The sequence below is a fragment of the Lineus longissimus genome, chromosome 1, assembly GCF_910592395.1.
Source record: "Lineus longissimus chromosome 1, tnLinLong1.2, whole genome shotgun sequence".
Lineage (NCBI taxonomy): Eukaryota > Metazoa > Nemertea > Pilidiophora > Heteronemertea > Lineidae > Lineus > Lineus longissimus.
The window spans coordinates 20,912,120-20,926,527 of NC_088308.1; the positions used below are offsets into that span (position 1 = coordinate 20,912,120).

The 14,408-nt window shown below is 41.3% G+C and overlaps 1 protein-coding gene across 1 annotated transcript; it reads left to right on the forward strand.

Moving 5' to 3' along the window:
- Positions 1-804: 804 nt before the first annotated feature.
- Positions 805-6,850, forward strand: LOC135491621 (S-adenosylmethionine synthase-like). Its single transcript, XM_064777594.1, has 8 exons — positions 805-949; positions 2,138-2,215; positions 2,847-2,969; positions 3,532-3,788; positions 4,073-4,291; positions 4,444-4,626; positions 4,996-5,129; positions 5,446-6,850. The coding sequence occupies exons 1-8, from the start codon at positions 865-867 to the stop codon at positions 5,546-5,548; spliced, it is 1,182 nt and encodes a 393-aa protein (XP_064633664.1). The 5' UTR covers positions 805-864; the 3' UTR covers positions 5,549-6,850.
- Positions 6,851-14,408: the final 7,558 nt, after the last annotated feature.

The following is a 14,408-nucleotide window of genomic DNA, read 5'->3' on the forward strand; positions in this document are numbered from 1 at the left end:
CTCCGGTACTGAATGACAAGATTTTGGGCGATATTAAAAGGAAATTTTGTTCTGTGACTGAGTTCTAGTCTAGGCATAATGTAGAAATAAACACGTGAAGATGGTGATACTAAGTAGAGTCTCAGTGAGTACGTGCGAATATGATATGAGACTTGTTACCCGAAAACTGTAGGCCTATACACCTTTCCAGAAATGGGGCGCTGAGTGTCCGAAATAGTGATGTCATAAGGGGAAACTAGGCCTTATGGTGGAGGGACAAAGGAGATAGTCATGGTTGACCAACACAGTTGAATGCTTTTAATGCCGGACAAGGGGGGAAAAGTTAGTTCCAATGCAAGCCACCAATTTCGGGAAGCATGTATAGCAATATTGATTGGCATTGATTGAGATTGACAGCCATGATGAAACACCACTCCACGTGCTTATTGCCATGTGCTTTTGCATTTGTTTACTACATCTGGAGGCGCGCTTAAGAGAGCCAATCCGATTGGACATTATTCTGAGGTCACTTGGCCGTTGCACTTTGTTGAGGGTGAAAGCAACACTCGTCATGCCTTTCTTTGCAGTTTCTCTGTTATATATCTAGATCACCGGCACTTGAGCTTAAAAACGATATAACATATCTTTTTATAACTTAAAATAGCGTCTGTTTGATGGAATTCGGCCTAAAAAGATGCCTATGCTATTCTATTCACCTCCTACCACCCCTTAAAGTCTGGCCTTCCATGACCCAATCAAAGTGCGCGACTGTGTCACGTGAATGTGAAAACCTATAAATTGGTCGACATCTTTAATTCCGTCTCTTTTCCAATAAGTCCGAAATTGAGATAGTGCGCGACTCACGGTTTCTTCATTGTTTTGGAAATGAACGGCGACATGAACGGTATAAACGGAGATGACGATGAGACTTTCCTGTTCACGTCCGAGTCTGTTGGAGAAGGTCATCCTGGTAAGCCGAATACTTGTCAATTTTCACGTTTATTTCCGCATTTTTGATCGCATTTTGCACTGACAGTCGTCGTGCGGTAGATGGCGATACTATCGCCTGTACATTCTTGTGTGCATCGCAGACGGAATACATATTGCATTGTTAGCAACCAGTACACACATTGGCCATGTGACTTCTACGCGTGCTATTGCTACTACTATACACCCCACCATGATATACTCTGTTTAGCGCTCAATTCAGTCGCTATGGTATTGATGTGACATGTATGCGTTCGACTGTCAGATGTATGGATGGACAGATGGGGGCCTGTCAGTGTCAAAACAACCAAATGGCTTAGAAAGTGGTGCCCCCAATGTTAATTGTTAGGCCTTGGCCTTTATATCATGATGTGAATGCCTTGCTAGAGGTTGAAAAGACAGGCTTGTGTGAATCGGTGCTTGGTGTGGCGTTTATCAGAATGCCAAGCTTGAATAAAACATGCACACATTAATGATCAAAGGTTAATTTATCTCGATCTTCGCAAAGGCCTTCTGACATGCTGACAATGTGTTCTGAGCAGTGTGCACATTTGTGTTCCAGTCCTGGTTCGTTTTTATCAAACTTGTCAATGAATGATGCAATGGCCAATGTAATGAAAAGCAGCTGCAATGCCAAGGTCTTCATTACAACTGAATAGTGTTATTCATATCATTCTGGCCCAAAGTATTTGTTGAACTTGGTTATTAAACTTCGGAAAGCAGGGCCAGTGCGAGGGGGGAGGAGGAAGAGGTAATTCTTTGACCACGGTAGCGGAGATGGGCAAGATGGGTGCATTGGGGTTTGGAAGTTATGTCTTTCAATGTCATGATATTTTGAACGGCTTCAATAAACTTTAAAACGCACTTTCATGTTGTTTGGCTCTGCTCAAATTTTTTACAAGACCCTGTCTTGCCTAGTTATTCTCCATTTGCTGCCTTGCTCATGTTGTACTCGAGAAATTGTTGTTAGTATCGGATGGCTGGACAGAACAGTCCATATCATGGTACCTCCTGAAACTACAGGGACGCTTCAGTATTACTTTACAGACCAGTGCTAATGATGCATCAACATTAATTTTCAATAAGAACTGATGTGAACAGGTAAAACGCTTATTCTCAAATTGAAGATTGCTGGCCAACACTAACAATTTCACTACTTTTGTATTTGCAGATAAGATCTGTGACCAAGTCAGTGATGCTGTGTTGGATGCCCATCTGATGCAGGATGACCATGCTAAAGTAGCCTGTGGTAAGTGTTATCTTCCTCTAGCGATAGGTGACATCAACTTGCAACCAATTAAGTGCTACCTATGTACTCGTGTCTCATACTGTCCCCACAGTTTAGTTCCTCTTCATACAGTGTAGGTCTGTCTCTCTTTTACTATCCCCAAAGTTTAGTTACAATTAAGGTCTTTGTTTGTCCTCGTGATCTCATTACTTGGACCACTAATGCGATAGAAGGGCCTGGGTTACCTAGTTAGTTATAATAGTAAATACTGCTCATGCGTGTATTTACACAAAGTAACTTCTGGTAATAAGCTACCTACACGCAGATCATTGTACAAGTTGACCAGTAAAGCAAAATGCAATCATAACATCATTTTATCAAAATACGATGACATTTATCTATGGCCATTATAACCTCACTCATTGTTGTCGTTTTCATTTTGTCCCAGTTATTTTTTGAGGACTTGTTGACTGCCGCACATTGGCTTATTGATATTATCCCATGTCGCTGGCTGTATCTGCTGCTTTGACATGTCTGATGGACTGGCTTGCACTGCATGAAAGGAAAAGATTAGGTTCTTAAATGTGGCAAATGTGGTGTATATTCAATCATGCACAATACATAAAGCTAAAAGTGATTTTGTTGCTTCCAGAAACCACCTCCAAGACCGGCATGATTCTGCTCTGTGGTGAGATCACATCAAAGGCCAATGTTGATTATCAGAAGGTTGTCCGCGATACCATCAAACAGATAGGATATGACGATTCCAAAAAGGGTAAGTTGCTCTGAAAGTTGGCCGTTTGACAGATGATGATATTATAATGGTATCTTATCAATGGATATTTGAAGTCCTTTGATATCGGAGAACAAGGGCACATTTAGATGGGAGTTGGCACTTGACCCTGTGTCGTAACTAGTTGACAATTTTACGGATCTAAAATGTTGAGTTGTGATCTTATCTTTGTCGCCTGATCTGAACTGGTCATAACTGGCACGTTGGTGTTATCTTATCACTCTATCCTTTTATCACTGATCTTCCGAGATGTTATTGCCATGAAGGACACATGAAATACGGAGTGTTCCACAAAATATTGTAATTCTGCCAAGATTTTTCTGCCAGGGGTGGGATAGTGTTCGATGTACATTTAACCTATTGCCGGGCAACGGTCGCATCGTAATTGATAGCTAGAATTAGTAGAAATCTTGAAGGACTTTCTCCCCTGCCAACCACATAGACAGCTTGACATGTTGGGCAATGACTGATTCCCGAGGAGTTATTAAAATTTTCTAATCCTGCATGTTTATGTCGTGATCCTACACTGTGTTACTTCTTTCAGGATTTGACTTCAAGACATGCAATGTGTTAGTTGCTCTTGAACAGCAGAGTCCTGACATTGCCCAGGGCGTGCACGAGGACCGAGATGAAGATGACATTGGAGCTGGTGATCAAGGCCTTATGTTCGGCTATGCCACCGATGAAACCGAGGAACTCATGCCACTCACCGTCGTCTTGTCTCATCAACTTAACGCCAAGATTGCCGAGCTGAGGAGGAATGGAACTCTCCCTTGGGCTAGGCCCGATTCTAAATCGCAGGTAGGCATTGCCATAATAAGATGATGAAATATTCAAGTGGTTTTATTGTAATTTAAACCTGTCAATACTTGGAATCTCTGTTAATCAACTTTTTGTTGAGTAAATTTTGACTGAGAGCTATGGTTTTTCTCCAGATCTGTGAGTCAAGCCATAAACGACTTTGCCTTGAGGTATGCCCAGAGTTTAGATAAGGCTGCCTCTCTGACATGTGCCTGTGTATCTCCACAGAGATTTGCTGTATGAAAATACATGTAATTGTAACACGTTCTTCCTTTTACTTTCAGGTCACTGCCGAGTACAAATTTGAGGACGGTGCCTGTGTACCAGTTCGTATCCACACTGTAGTAATCTCCTGCCAGCACAATGAAGACGTCACCCTTGAACAACTCCGTAAAGACCTCAAGGAGAAGGTCGTAGACGCTGTAATTCCCGCCAAGTACATGGACAAAAGAACCGTTCTTCATATGAATCCAGCTGGAAGATTTGTTATTGGTGGTCCACAGGTGAGGGTTTGTTGAATATTTAGAGCAGGGGCTATTCCCTACTGTGTCTTATTTTTAAAATATCCTACACGAACATGCGTAATAGTAATTTGAAGAACATTTTTAGTTTCTTGACCATATTGATATGTCATTCTACATGATTTATTTTCCAGGGTGATGCAGGTTTAACCGGAAGAAAGATCATTGTCGACACGTACGGTGGATGGGGCGCCCACGGTGGTGGAGCTTTCTCTGGAAAAGATTTCTCGAAGGTGGACAGGTCCGCTGCGTATGCCGCTCGATGGGTTGCCAAGTCACTGGTAGCTGCGAATCTCTGTCGCAGAGTACTTGTACAGGTACGTCAGATTTTGTTTCATTACTCTGCAAAAGTTTCAATAAAAACGTCCAGGTGCTATACGAAATGCCCCATCAAACAGTCTGGCAAAAGAATTTGCTACCAGTCAGTCCCGTGACTGCAGGTTACAATTTCCTAATTTTTGCTTGCCCAAGCGGTCAACATGTTCATACATAAAGACATGCGGAAAAAGACAGATGGAAAAATGTAATTGTAATTGTTTAACGAGGTGCTCGGCACCATACCACCATGGTTTTTTATGAGGCCAGATGTGCAACTATTAGTATTGGCACCAGTTTCAGTACTCGTTTGTGTGTACCATTTTAAAAAAATCGTGATCAATGGTTATGATGTTCTCAACTCATTTCAGGTGTCATATGCGATCGGTATTGCACAGCCGTTGTCCATCAGCGTGTTCAGTTACGGTACATCAGATATGACCGAGAAGCAGCTCCTAGAGGTTGTCAAGAACAACTTTGATCTCAGACCAGGAGAGATTGTCAAGTAAGTTCCAAGTAACTTTGCAACCAGTGAACTCACAAAATTGGACTTTCCAGCCTGGGTTACTCAAAGGATTGTGGGAGGAAGTGGGCAAGACAAATGTTACCTAAGGGGAGGATTTTGAACTTCTTGGGCAGGATGTTTCGAAACACCGATGCAATGCTTTCCCTAGCTTGTCCCAAATCTTGGCCTGTGGAACTGAAGGCCATAGGGAGACCCGGCTTGTTCATTGTGAATCCAACAAATCCTTCTACTGGCTAAGGTGATGGTTTCGTTGGAGTCCTATTTACTGGTCTAATCATCATTCTTCATCTTTCAGGGCTTTGGACCTCAGGAAACCCATCTATCAAAAGACTGCCAGCTACGGACATTTCGGCCGCAAGGAGTTCTCTTGGGAACAGCCCAAGAAACTCCGCATTTAGAGACATTTTTTTGACTCAACATCAGACAGGATATAGATAATGTGCATCCTCTCTCAGTTGACCACGGCGCATTTCAGGGTATGGGCGGTTGCAACTCTGTTAACTACTTGGGGAAATCAAGGGTTTATTTGCATGTTAATCATGACTTCACACAATCAGTCGACACCAGATCAGACAAGAAATTTTGGTAGGATTTTCCTCGATGAGATACAATTATTGGTTATCATAGTTTCCAAATGAGTACCAATGTTGTGGAGGTTTGGTGGACTTGAAAATTTCCATCAGATTTCCTTTATTTCTGAGATTTCGGTCTGGATGGTTCGACTAGGGTTGACAGATCTCGATGCAATTGCTGTATGCTGACATGCACCTCAAATGTTGCTCCCTTATCCTATAGGGGTTTGTCTTGTGTTTATAAAAAACATGGAAAAGAGCAATTTATAAACACACGGGTTGACTATTGAGGCCATAAACATCTTGCAATGTTATTAGTGTCTTTAGCCACATTAGTTCTCTGCACTAAGTGTATGTTGTCTATATCCTGTTTATACGATAAATTTTTATGTGGGGATTGTTATTGTGATAACTCAGTTAAGAATGATAATGTTAATGATTTATGAGAATAATTTACTGAGCCTATGACTAATTCTTGACTCTGCGTATCATGTGTAGGGAAGGTGTAGGAAGCAGGGGTGCCCCAGCATAGACAATTGTAAATGAATTGTACAAATTGGAAGCACTGCTTTTATAATTTGATGTTTTTTATTTCTGTACAAACGGACCAAGTAGTTTGAAGAGCTTGATGCCTGAAACCAAGTTGCTAAATAGGTATCTCACATTTAGAAGTTAAACATATGCTGTGATACAGTTCTGGTTCGAGGAGTTTTACTTTATAATTCCCTGACCCAGTCCTGTCTGAACAATTTTTATGTAAAACTTTGTACTCTGCAAGTGACCTTGCCCCGGGTTGCTGCAATTCATGTATGTGTATCTTCTCTCAGACCTATCACCTTGGGGCAAGGTTGAATTTGCAACTTATGAATGTACCAAAGACTACTTTAACCATGCTTTGTAATGATATGTGATCTTTATCATGTACTGTAAAACATCTCGTTATGTTAAGATAACTAAGGCGAAACCTTTTTCCCAAAAAAACTGTAAAAGTTTACAAATGGGCCCCATTTGTACAGAAATATTTTTTCTCTGCTTCAGAGTACAGGTTGATGTAAGATAATTTTATTCTAAAATGTTACTTCCTAAATGTAACTATGGGATCAATTAAAAATTGTACATTAGATGTCATATTTTATCTTTGGCTTTGTTTTTCTACAAGTGTTTAATTGTCTACAAGGAAATGTCTGTCTCCTACATGTGCTTGTCCACAGTCATTCATGGCTGCTCAGTCAGTAGAGGTCATGTTAGCCAGTGTTCATTGCCTCGCCCCATGATAATGATTGAATGCTTCATTCGGGCAGTGTAAATACTGAATGCCAAGAACAAGTGATCTCTGTGCTCTGCCCAAACCCACCCAGGACTTCCTATTGCTTAATGGTATGTCGTACCCAAAGCCGGATGGAACCATAATCTTCCACCCAGCAAGTTGCACATACCAGTTCCCCATGTAATGGACTGAATTGAGGCTGGTGAAAACTGCCCTTTGAAAAATAGATCTCAATGGACATTGCCCAATCTGTTGTGACTGGTGAAATACAAGGAGTGCATTTCGCCACTCTAAAAAATGGGCGGTCTTATTGTGGACTGTAACCATGGCAGAGTTGCTGCACTCAACATCTTATTGTGGCCTCTTACCAGTATATTCTGCCCTCAAATGTCCCCACCCATCATCTGTTTCATTGGCTCTGCATGGTTGCTCAGTGGAACTTTTATAGTATCGACATAGTGTACCTCAATTCCATCCTAATTGATGCCCACCAACCTATGGACAGTCGAATTGATATGCTGCATGCTGTGCCGACTCAATTAAGCCAAGGTCGAGGGGGTGTATACTGAAATGTCTATTTTACATTTAAAAGGTCTTGTGTGGTTTGGAATCGACACAGTACTTATTTGCTATAATAATTAGCTGCAGTGTTAAATAAATTTATTCTTGGCTATGAATGTATAATCAGGTTTTTCGTCTAGACTGAATACGATGTATGCTGGATGATCCTCATGTTGTTGAACTATTGGCTTACCTGGATCATTGTATGTGGATGATAAAGTTATGATGGTTCACTTATAATACTTCTAGTACCAAGAATTAATGAAGACTAGACATTTTTGTTAGTACCCATTGGCCCTAAGGTTTGCCTTGCCAGCATGATGGTGCAAAAAAGTACCACGTCATTATGACCATGCAACTCTTGAAAATATCATTGCTATTAATAATTCTAGATTCATACTTGGTATTGTTAAGAATACACAAAAAGCACGTGTAGTCCATCTCTTGTATTGTGAAAGTTGTCCCAGTGTTATATAGGCTTGACTACCTTAATTCTCATTGGCAGTCTCGGGCAATATACAGGTTGTGATGATGTTTGTCTCTGTCACACATCTCATCAGTAGGACTATAACTGTCTGCATACAGATGCTGCTCTTTAGACGTCTTGGGCATGTATCCTGGTTGTCATAATGTCAGACTATATTCATACCTGCTAACAGATATTTTCTCATCAGCTGTCTTCAGCAATACTCAAGCTGTGATAATGTCCATCTATAATGGCCTGCTCCAGATTAACAGAGAATTCTCTCGGATACTTCTATCTCTAGTCGTCTTGGACATGTATCGATCTACTACTTATACCATAAGCTTCACCAGCCACATGTTGTGAGAGACGGGGAACTATACCTCCTCCTTCACTAGCCACAGGCTGTGAGAGACCTCAGAGAGTACAACTCTAGCGTCTTCAACCATACGTTGTGAGAGAAGAGGTATCAATTAAGTTCTTGACGACAGATGAGTATTCCTCAAGCTGCAAGTTGTGAAATACTTGCAACCATTCCTCCTACGACATCAGCCACAGGTTGTGACAGACACGGGGAGACCTTGTACACGACGACATGAAGCTGCCGCTCCTGCTGCACAAGCCTCAAGTTGCGAAGGACAGGACTATTCCTCTTGCTTCAGTAGCCACTCGTTGTTTAAGACAACGACTCCTCCACCAGTAGTGAAAGACTGGGGTTTGTATCCCCTGCTTCATCAGCCACAGGTTGTGAGAGACAGGGAACTGAACCTTTGCTACTACACCAGCCACAGGTTGTAAAGAGATCGAGGGGGCTGCTTCACGTGCCGATGGTTGTGAGAGACAATGGGTGATATGAATAAAGACTACCAAATGCTTTTATCTAAAACTCCATGTACATTTACACTGGGCCTTTATGTACAAAACTGAAGTAAAAGCAATTGCTAGACTTTATTCATATCACCAATCTACTGTACACCATGCGTCACCAGCTGCAGGTTGTGAGAGACAGGGGACGACTGGAGGGTTGTCTCTGTTTGTACAACCATGACTGGCCTATACAGAGAAATGGTGCCCTGTCTTTCACACATTGCGGCTGGTGTAGCATGAGGAGCACCTATCTTTCAAAACCTGGTCCACTGTCTCTCACAACCTGTAGCTGCTGGTGCCACATGATGTATAGTACCTCGTCTCTCACAACCAGTGGCACCTGAAGTAGCCCCTATCGCCAACACGTGGTTGGTGTAGCAGAATATTCAATTCCCTGTCTTTCACAACATGTACCTGGATTCCCATGTCCCTCACGACTTATGGTCCCCTGTCTCACACAACCTGTTGCTAGTGACGCAGAAAGTAGCAGTCCCTGGTTCTTCACAACCAATGACTGGTGTAACAGCAGGAAGAGTCCCCCATGCCGCTTTGACAACTTTTGTCCCCTGTCGATCACAACCTGTAGTTGTAACGATAGTTGTGGCACCTGTTATCTCACAACCTGTGGCTAGCGCAGCAGGATTCTATGTCACAACCTTTCGCTGATGAAGTCTTTGGCATATAAATACTGGTCTTTCTCAACCGGAGGTTTTGTCCCTTGTCTTTCACAACAAGTCGCTGGTGTAGCAGGAGGAATAGCCCCCTTTCACATCTTTTTTAACGTTTCAGCACAGTAACTCACATTTATTCAGGTTTTTTAATCGAAAATCGACATGGGCTATATCAGGGATTTGACACAACCAATGTCTGGTGTAACAGCAGGAAGAGTCCCCCATGCCACTTTGACAACTTTGGTCCCCTGTCTCTCACAACCTGTAGTAACGATAGTTGTAGCACCTGTTATCTCACAACCTGTGGCTAGCGCAGCAGGATTCTAAGTCACAACCTTTCGCTGATGAAGTCTTTGGCATATAAATACTGGTCTTTCTCAAACGGAGGTTTTTTGTCCCTTGTCTTTGACAACAAGTCGCTGGTGTAGCAGGAGGAATAGCCTCTTTTCACATCTTGGTCTCCTGTCGATCACAACCGGCGTGGCCGGTGTAGCAGAATGGATAGTCCTATGTCTTCCACAGCCTGCAGACTAGCTAGGCAAGGTACTACAATACATCATGTGTCACCAGCTACAGGTTGTGAGAGTCCTCTTTGTCTCACAACATCTGGCTGGTGAAGCTGGTGGCATATAAGCCCCGTTCATTCACAGGGCTTACATCAGACTTTCATATACGAGACAATTATGCTCCGATTTCAAACATGCCTTGTCGTCATAGTGATATGGCGCAAGCAGGATTAAAATGAAATATCTACCGGGTCATCAGACTTTAACCAAAGCCACAATGGTATGCTGTTATCAGTAGGTTGGTCAGGTTATAAGGCATAATGGAACCTTGAACTTTTTTAATGTCTTGGGAGTAGACCATTGTCTTTAGTTAATATGATATAACAAATTCCTAACTTATAACCACCAACGCTTTAGAGCGATATATCGATAGTATTGTTGCACTTTATAATGTTGCTGTACGTAACAGATGTTTATTTTTGGACACATCATTTCACAACCCCGGGTCACAACCTAGGACAGCTCGAGTCACAAGCCTCATGGTTAATGGCAAATGGACTTAACGTATCAAAGGCGAAACATCTTGTGTCAACTTTTTATGCACCTTCTGTCGAACTGGGTCAATATCAAAATTTACAATGCCATACCACTATTGCCTCCCTTCAAAATTCCACTGCCTGATTTAATACGGACACGTAATTCTCACCAGCTGTCATCGACAGTTAGGTTGTGGCAATGTCAGACCACATGTGCCCGCTTTTTCAGAGCTCTCTCCAGTCGTCTTTGGCAGTATTTAGGTTGTGACAAAGCCTGAATATAACTGCTTGCCTGTAGAGATTTCTCACCAGCTGTTTTGGGCAGTATTCAGGTTGTGATCACATCAGACTTTATTGCCTGCTTTCTGAGCGTTCTCTCGAGTCGTCTTCAGCTGTATTAAGGTTGTGGACTGCTTATATAGAGACTTCTCTTCAGCTGTCTCAGGCAGTATACTGGTTGTGACAATATCAAACTATAAGTGCCCACTTTTCAAGAGCTCTCACAAGCCGTTTTTGGCAGTATCCAGGCTGGGATCATTTCATACTATAACTGCCATTTTGTATATACTTCTCCGTGGCCGTCTTGGTCAGTATCAAGGTTGTGACGCTGTCAGCCCGACTGTCAGACTATGATTTCCTGCTTCCAAAGACTTCTCATCGGTCGTCTTGGGCAACTGCCTGCTTACACACACTTCTTTTAGCCCTGGGCAACATCTCCGTTGTGATAATGTCAGGCTATCATTGCCTGCGTTCAGAGTGTGCTCCCGGTCGTCTAGTGTACAATTTAGGTTGTGACAATGATGTTTGACTGACTGCCAGCTTACAGAAACTTTCCGTAGCTCAGGCAGTATCCAGGTTGTGATTAAGTCCGCCTTTGTCTGCCAGCTTTCAGAGAGTTCTCTCCAGTCGTTTTCAACTGTAGGATGTGTACTGCTTGCCTTCAGGGACTTTTCATCAGCTGACTTGGGCAATATCAAGGTTGTGACAATGTCCGACTATAACTGCTTGCTTTCTGATGCTTCTCATCACCTGTCTTAGGCAATGCCAGGTTGTGACAATATAAGGCTACAGCTACCGTCTTCCATCAGAGAGTTCTCTCCCGTCGTCTTGGGCTGTATGGTTGTGACGATGTCAGACCATAACTGCCTGCTTTTCGATACTTCTCATCAGCCGTCTTTGGCAATGCCAGGTTGTGACAATATCAGACCATAACTGTCTGCTTTCATAGAGTTCTCTCCTGGCCGTTTTTAAGTTGTGGGAATGACTAACCAATGATGTTCTGTCTATAAAACATCCCAGTACCCACCCAGTCACAACTGCTCAACTGTAATGGACAAAAACATCATGGAGGACTTGCCCTTTGCAATTCGTACACATAGCAAACCAAAGCAGACAACAAGATTTTCTAAGATTCAGCTTTTATTTCCATTGCTTCTTACATTGTAAAATGTAAAGGAGATACAAAAAGGCTGTCGATAACTCGCGATTATCGTACAATTCAAGGAAAACGCTACATAATCTGTACATCCACATCGTCAAAAGTTATTACACTAACAAATATCAATGACCATATTAGTAAATCAATAAGCGCTGGCACACTTAGAAAAGCAAAGACCTTTGAAATGACAGCTAGAGGTCATCTCGTTCCCACAACTGAAGATCTCTTATAATCTCTGGGGATATGCTGCTGTACATGTACTTATGAAGTCAGCCAAATCTGAAGCGAATTAAAATCTTATGGGCCATAATGTCTTTAGCCATCTCAATCTCATGGCCAAAATGTCTCATGTTTCTAAAGCATTTTAAAGTAAATTCTGCTACTGGAGCATCTTTGTCATAACAGCAGCAATGAATTGTGGATGGGAACCAACTCATCAACATGAAATGGACATATTTCATGCCACAGTTTCATTTTTGCAGTGATCGAGTAGGCTATTACAGATCTGAAAGGTGAAAATTCAATAATCACTGATCAAACACGACCTCAATCCACATATCAATCCAACTGGATGCGATATTAACAAATATTTCTGATAATAATACCGGTGATAAGAAATCATGTCATCGTTACAAAATATCGTATGATTATGTCAGAAATGTCACAGTATTACGGACCGCCAGAGAGCTTTTGATTTCTGTGACCTGTCTAGCAGATGACAGGCTATTGTTCAAAGGATAAACAGAGGTCAGAGATTCTTCCCTACTGATCAAAGGCCAATGTTGGTCAAACCATTGATATTTTTTCAACATTCTCGATGCCTTATTAAATGGACACAATTAAAAGAAATAATATTGCCAAGTTAAAAGTCAACAGCAGCATGTTTTGAACACCCTGGCCAACTTTTTCTTGAATATAGAAATATAGTTATGATTACTCTTTCTACACTGATATAAGATCTAGAGGTCTTGATCTAAGGAATCAGCAAGGCATTTTTTTCAAAAGTGCTGCCCCCGAATATCTCAACAAACTCTCGTCCTCAAAGGAATGAATCAGTCCATACAGTCTTGTTCATGGAATGTTGACACTATTTGTGGTTGTTTTATTTGATATCGATGTCATTACTGACACAGGGGGGATGGTACTGTTCATACAACTGCATCCCAGACTTTATATATGTGTTCTCAGAGTAATCATGATTCTTGTGTATTGCAGCTATAAGTTAGATGAAAACATAAAAATTTACGGTAAATGAAAAATTAAAATATACACACTTGGTTTACATGTACCTGTACAACAAACTCATCAGAGGATTTCGGCTCACACTAAACAGCCAAATTTTCGTAAGCATTTTATTTGTCTTGCATCAGCCAACTTCTTGGGTACATCATCTAGACGCACAACTGCATTCAATCAATAACAGAAGATTGTCACGAGATGTGACATTTTATACTGTAAACTGTGGTGTTTTACACCTATTCATTCCTGCAATTAGCCCAAATTTCTAAAGAAAAAAATTAAATTTTTACAATCTTTATTGGCGGGCTATGACATTTCTTTCAATTTTTCCAATAAAATACAAATACCTTTTCATTTATTATTTTTGCAAATCTTGTTACATGAATTCGTGAAATCCGCAAAACTAAAACACTCGCAAAAATTTGACAGTTTATAGTATGAAGTTTCAATACAATGTGGCTTTAAACTTTAGTCACCTCTGCCTTACTTTCATGTCTGATTCCAGCAACTGAAAGCTACAAGCTATACTACGTAAAAAGGTGATATTGCAATTCTGTCCAATGGCAAAGAGAAAGCGACAAGTCAAAAATAACAAAAACATGAATGTGTACAGAATCATTGCTACAAAAGCTCAGTTGTACAAAACTGTCCAACAAAAAATGAATGTTTCTCATTTCAGTAATAAATAATTATGCAAGAGAAGGCACATTTTTTAAAAGTGATTTACCCCAGCATAAGTTCAGGAGACCAGACCAATACTGTGACCTTGAAGAGACCTGTATCATTTCAACACTCTACCCTTCATACACCAGTGCACTAACCTTTTGGAACTCTCTCATTTTTTGTTAATTTTTTCTCGTGTACTGTATTGACATGACAAAAATGAACAGATATCAAGGCCTCGATCATGTCTTTCATAATGTAATCGAGGAAATAATCGTGGATAATCTTTGTAATGTGGTGATGTCAGGGGCCAAGTTAACCTATCATGACCGAAAGGTTTATTCACAGATCAAAAAGAGAGACATCGAAAAGGGAGTTGGCATTGGTGTACAATGTGTGACCCGCTCTACCAAAACTAGGCGCTTGTCGCATCTGAACTTGACAGGTTGATACGAACTTGTTGTTCATTTCCCTA

Bases quoted from the DNA above. Each gene is read 5' to 3' on its own strand.
- LOC135491621 (XM_064777594.1), top strand. From the start codon at position 865: ATGAACGGCGACATGAACGGTATAAACGGAGATGACGATGAGACTTTC. The intron at 2,216-2,846 runs GTAAGTGTTATC...TGTTGCTTCCAG, and splicing joins CCATGCTAAAGTAGCCTGTG to AAACCACCTCCAAGACCGGC. The intron at 4,627-4,995 runs GTACGTCAGATT...AACTCATTTCAG, and splicing joins GTCGCAGAGTACTTGTACAG to GTGTCATATGCGATCGGTAT.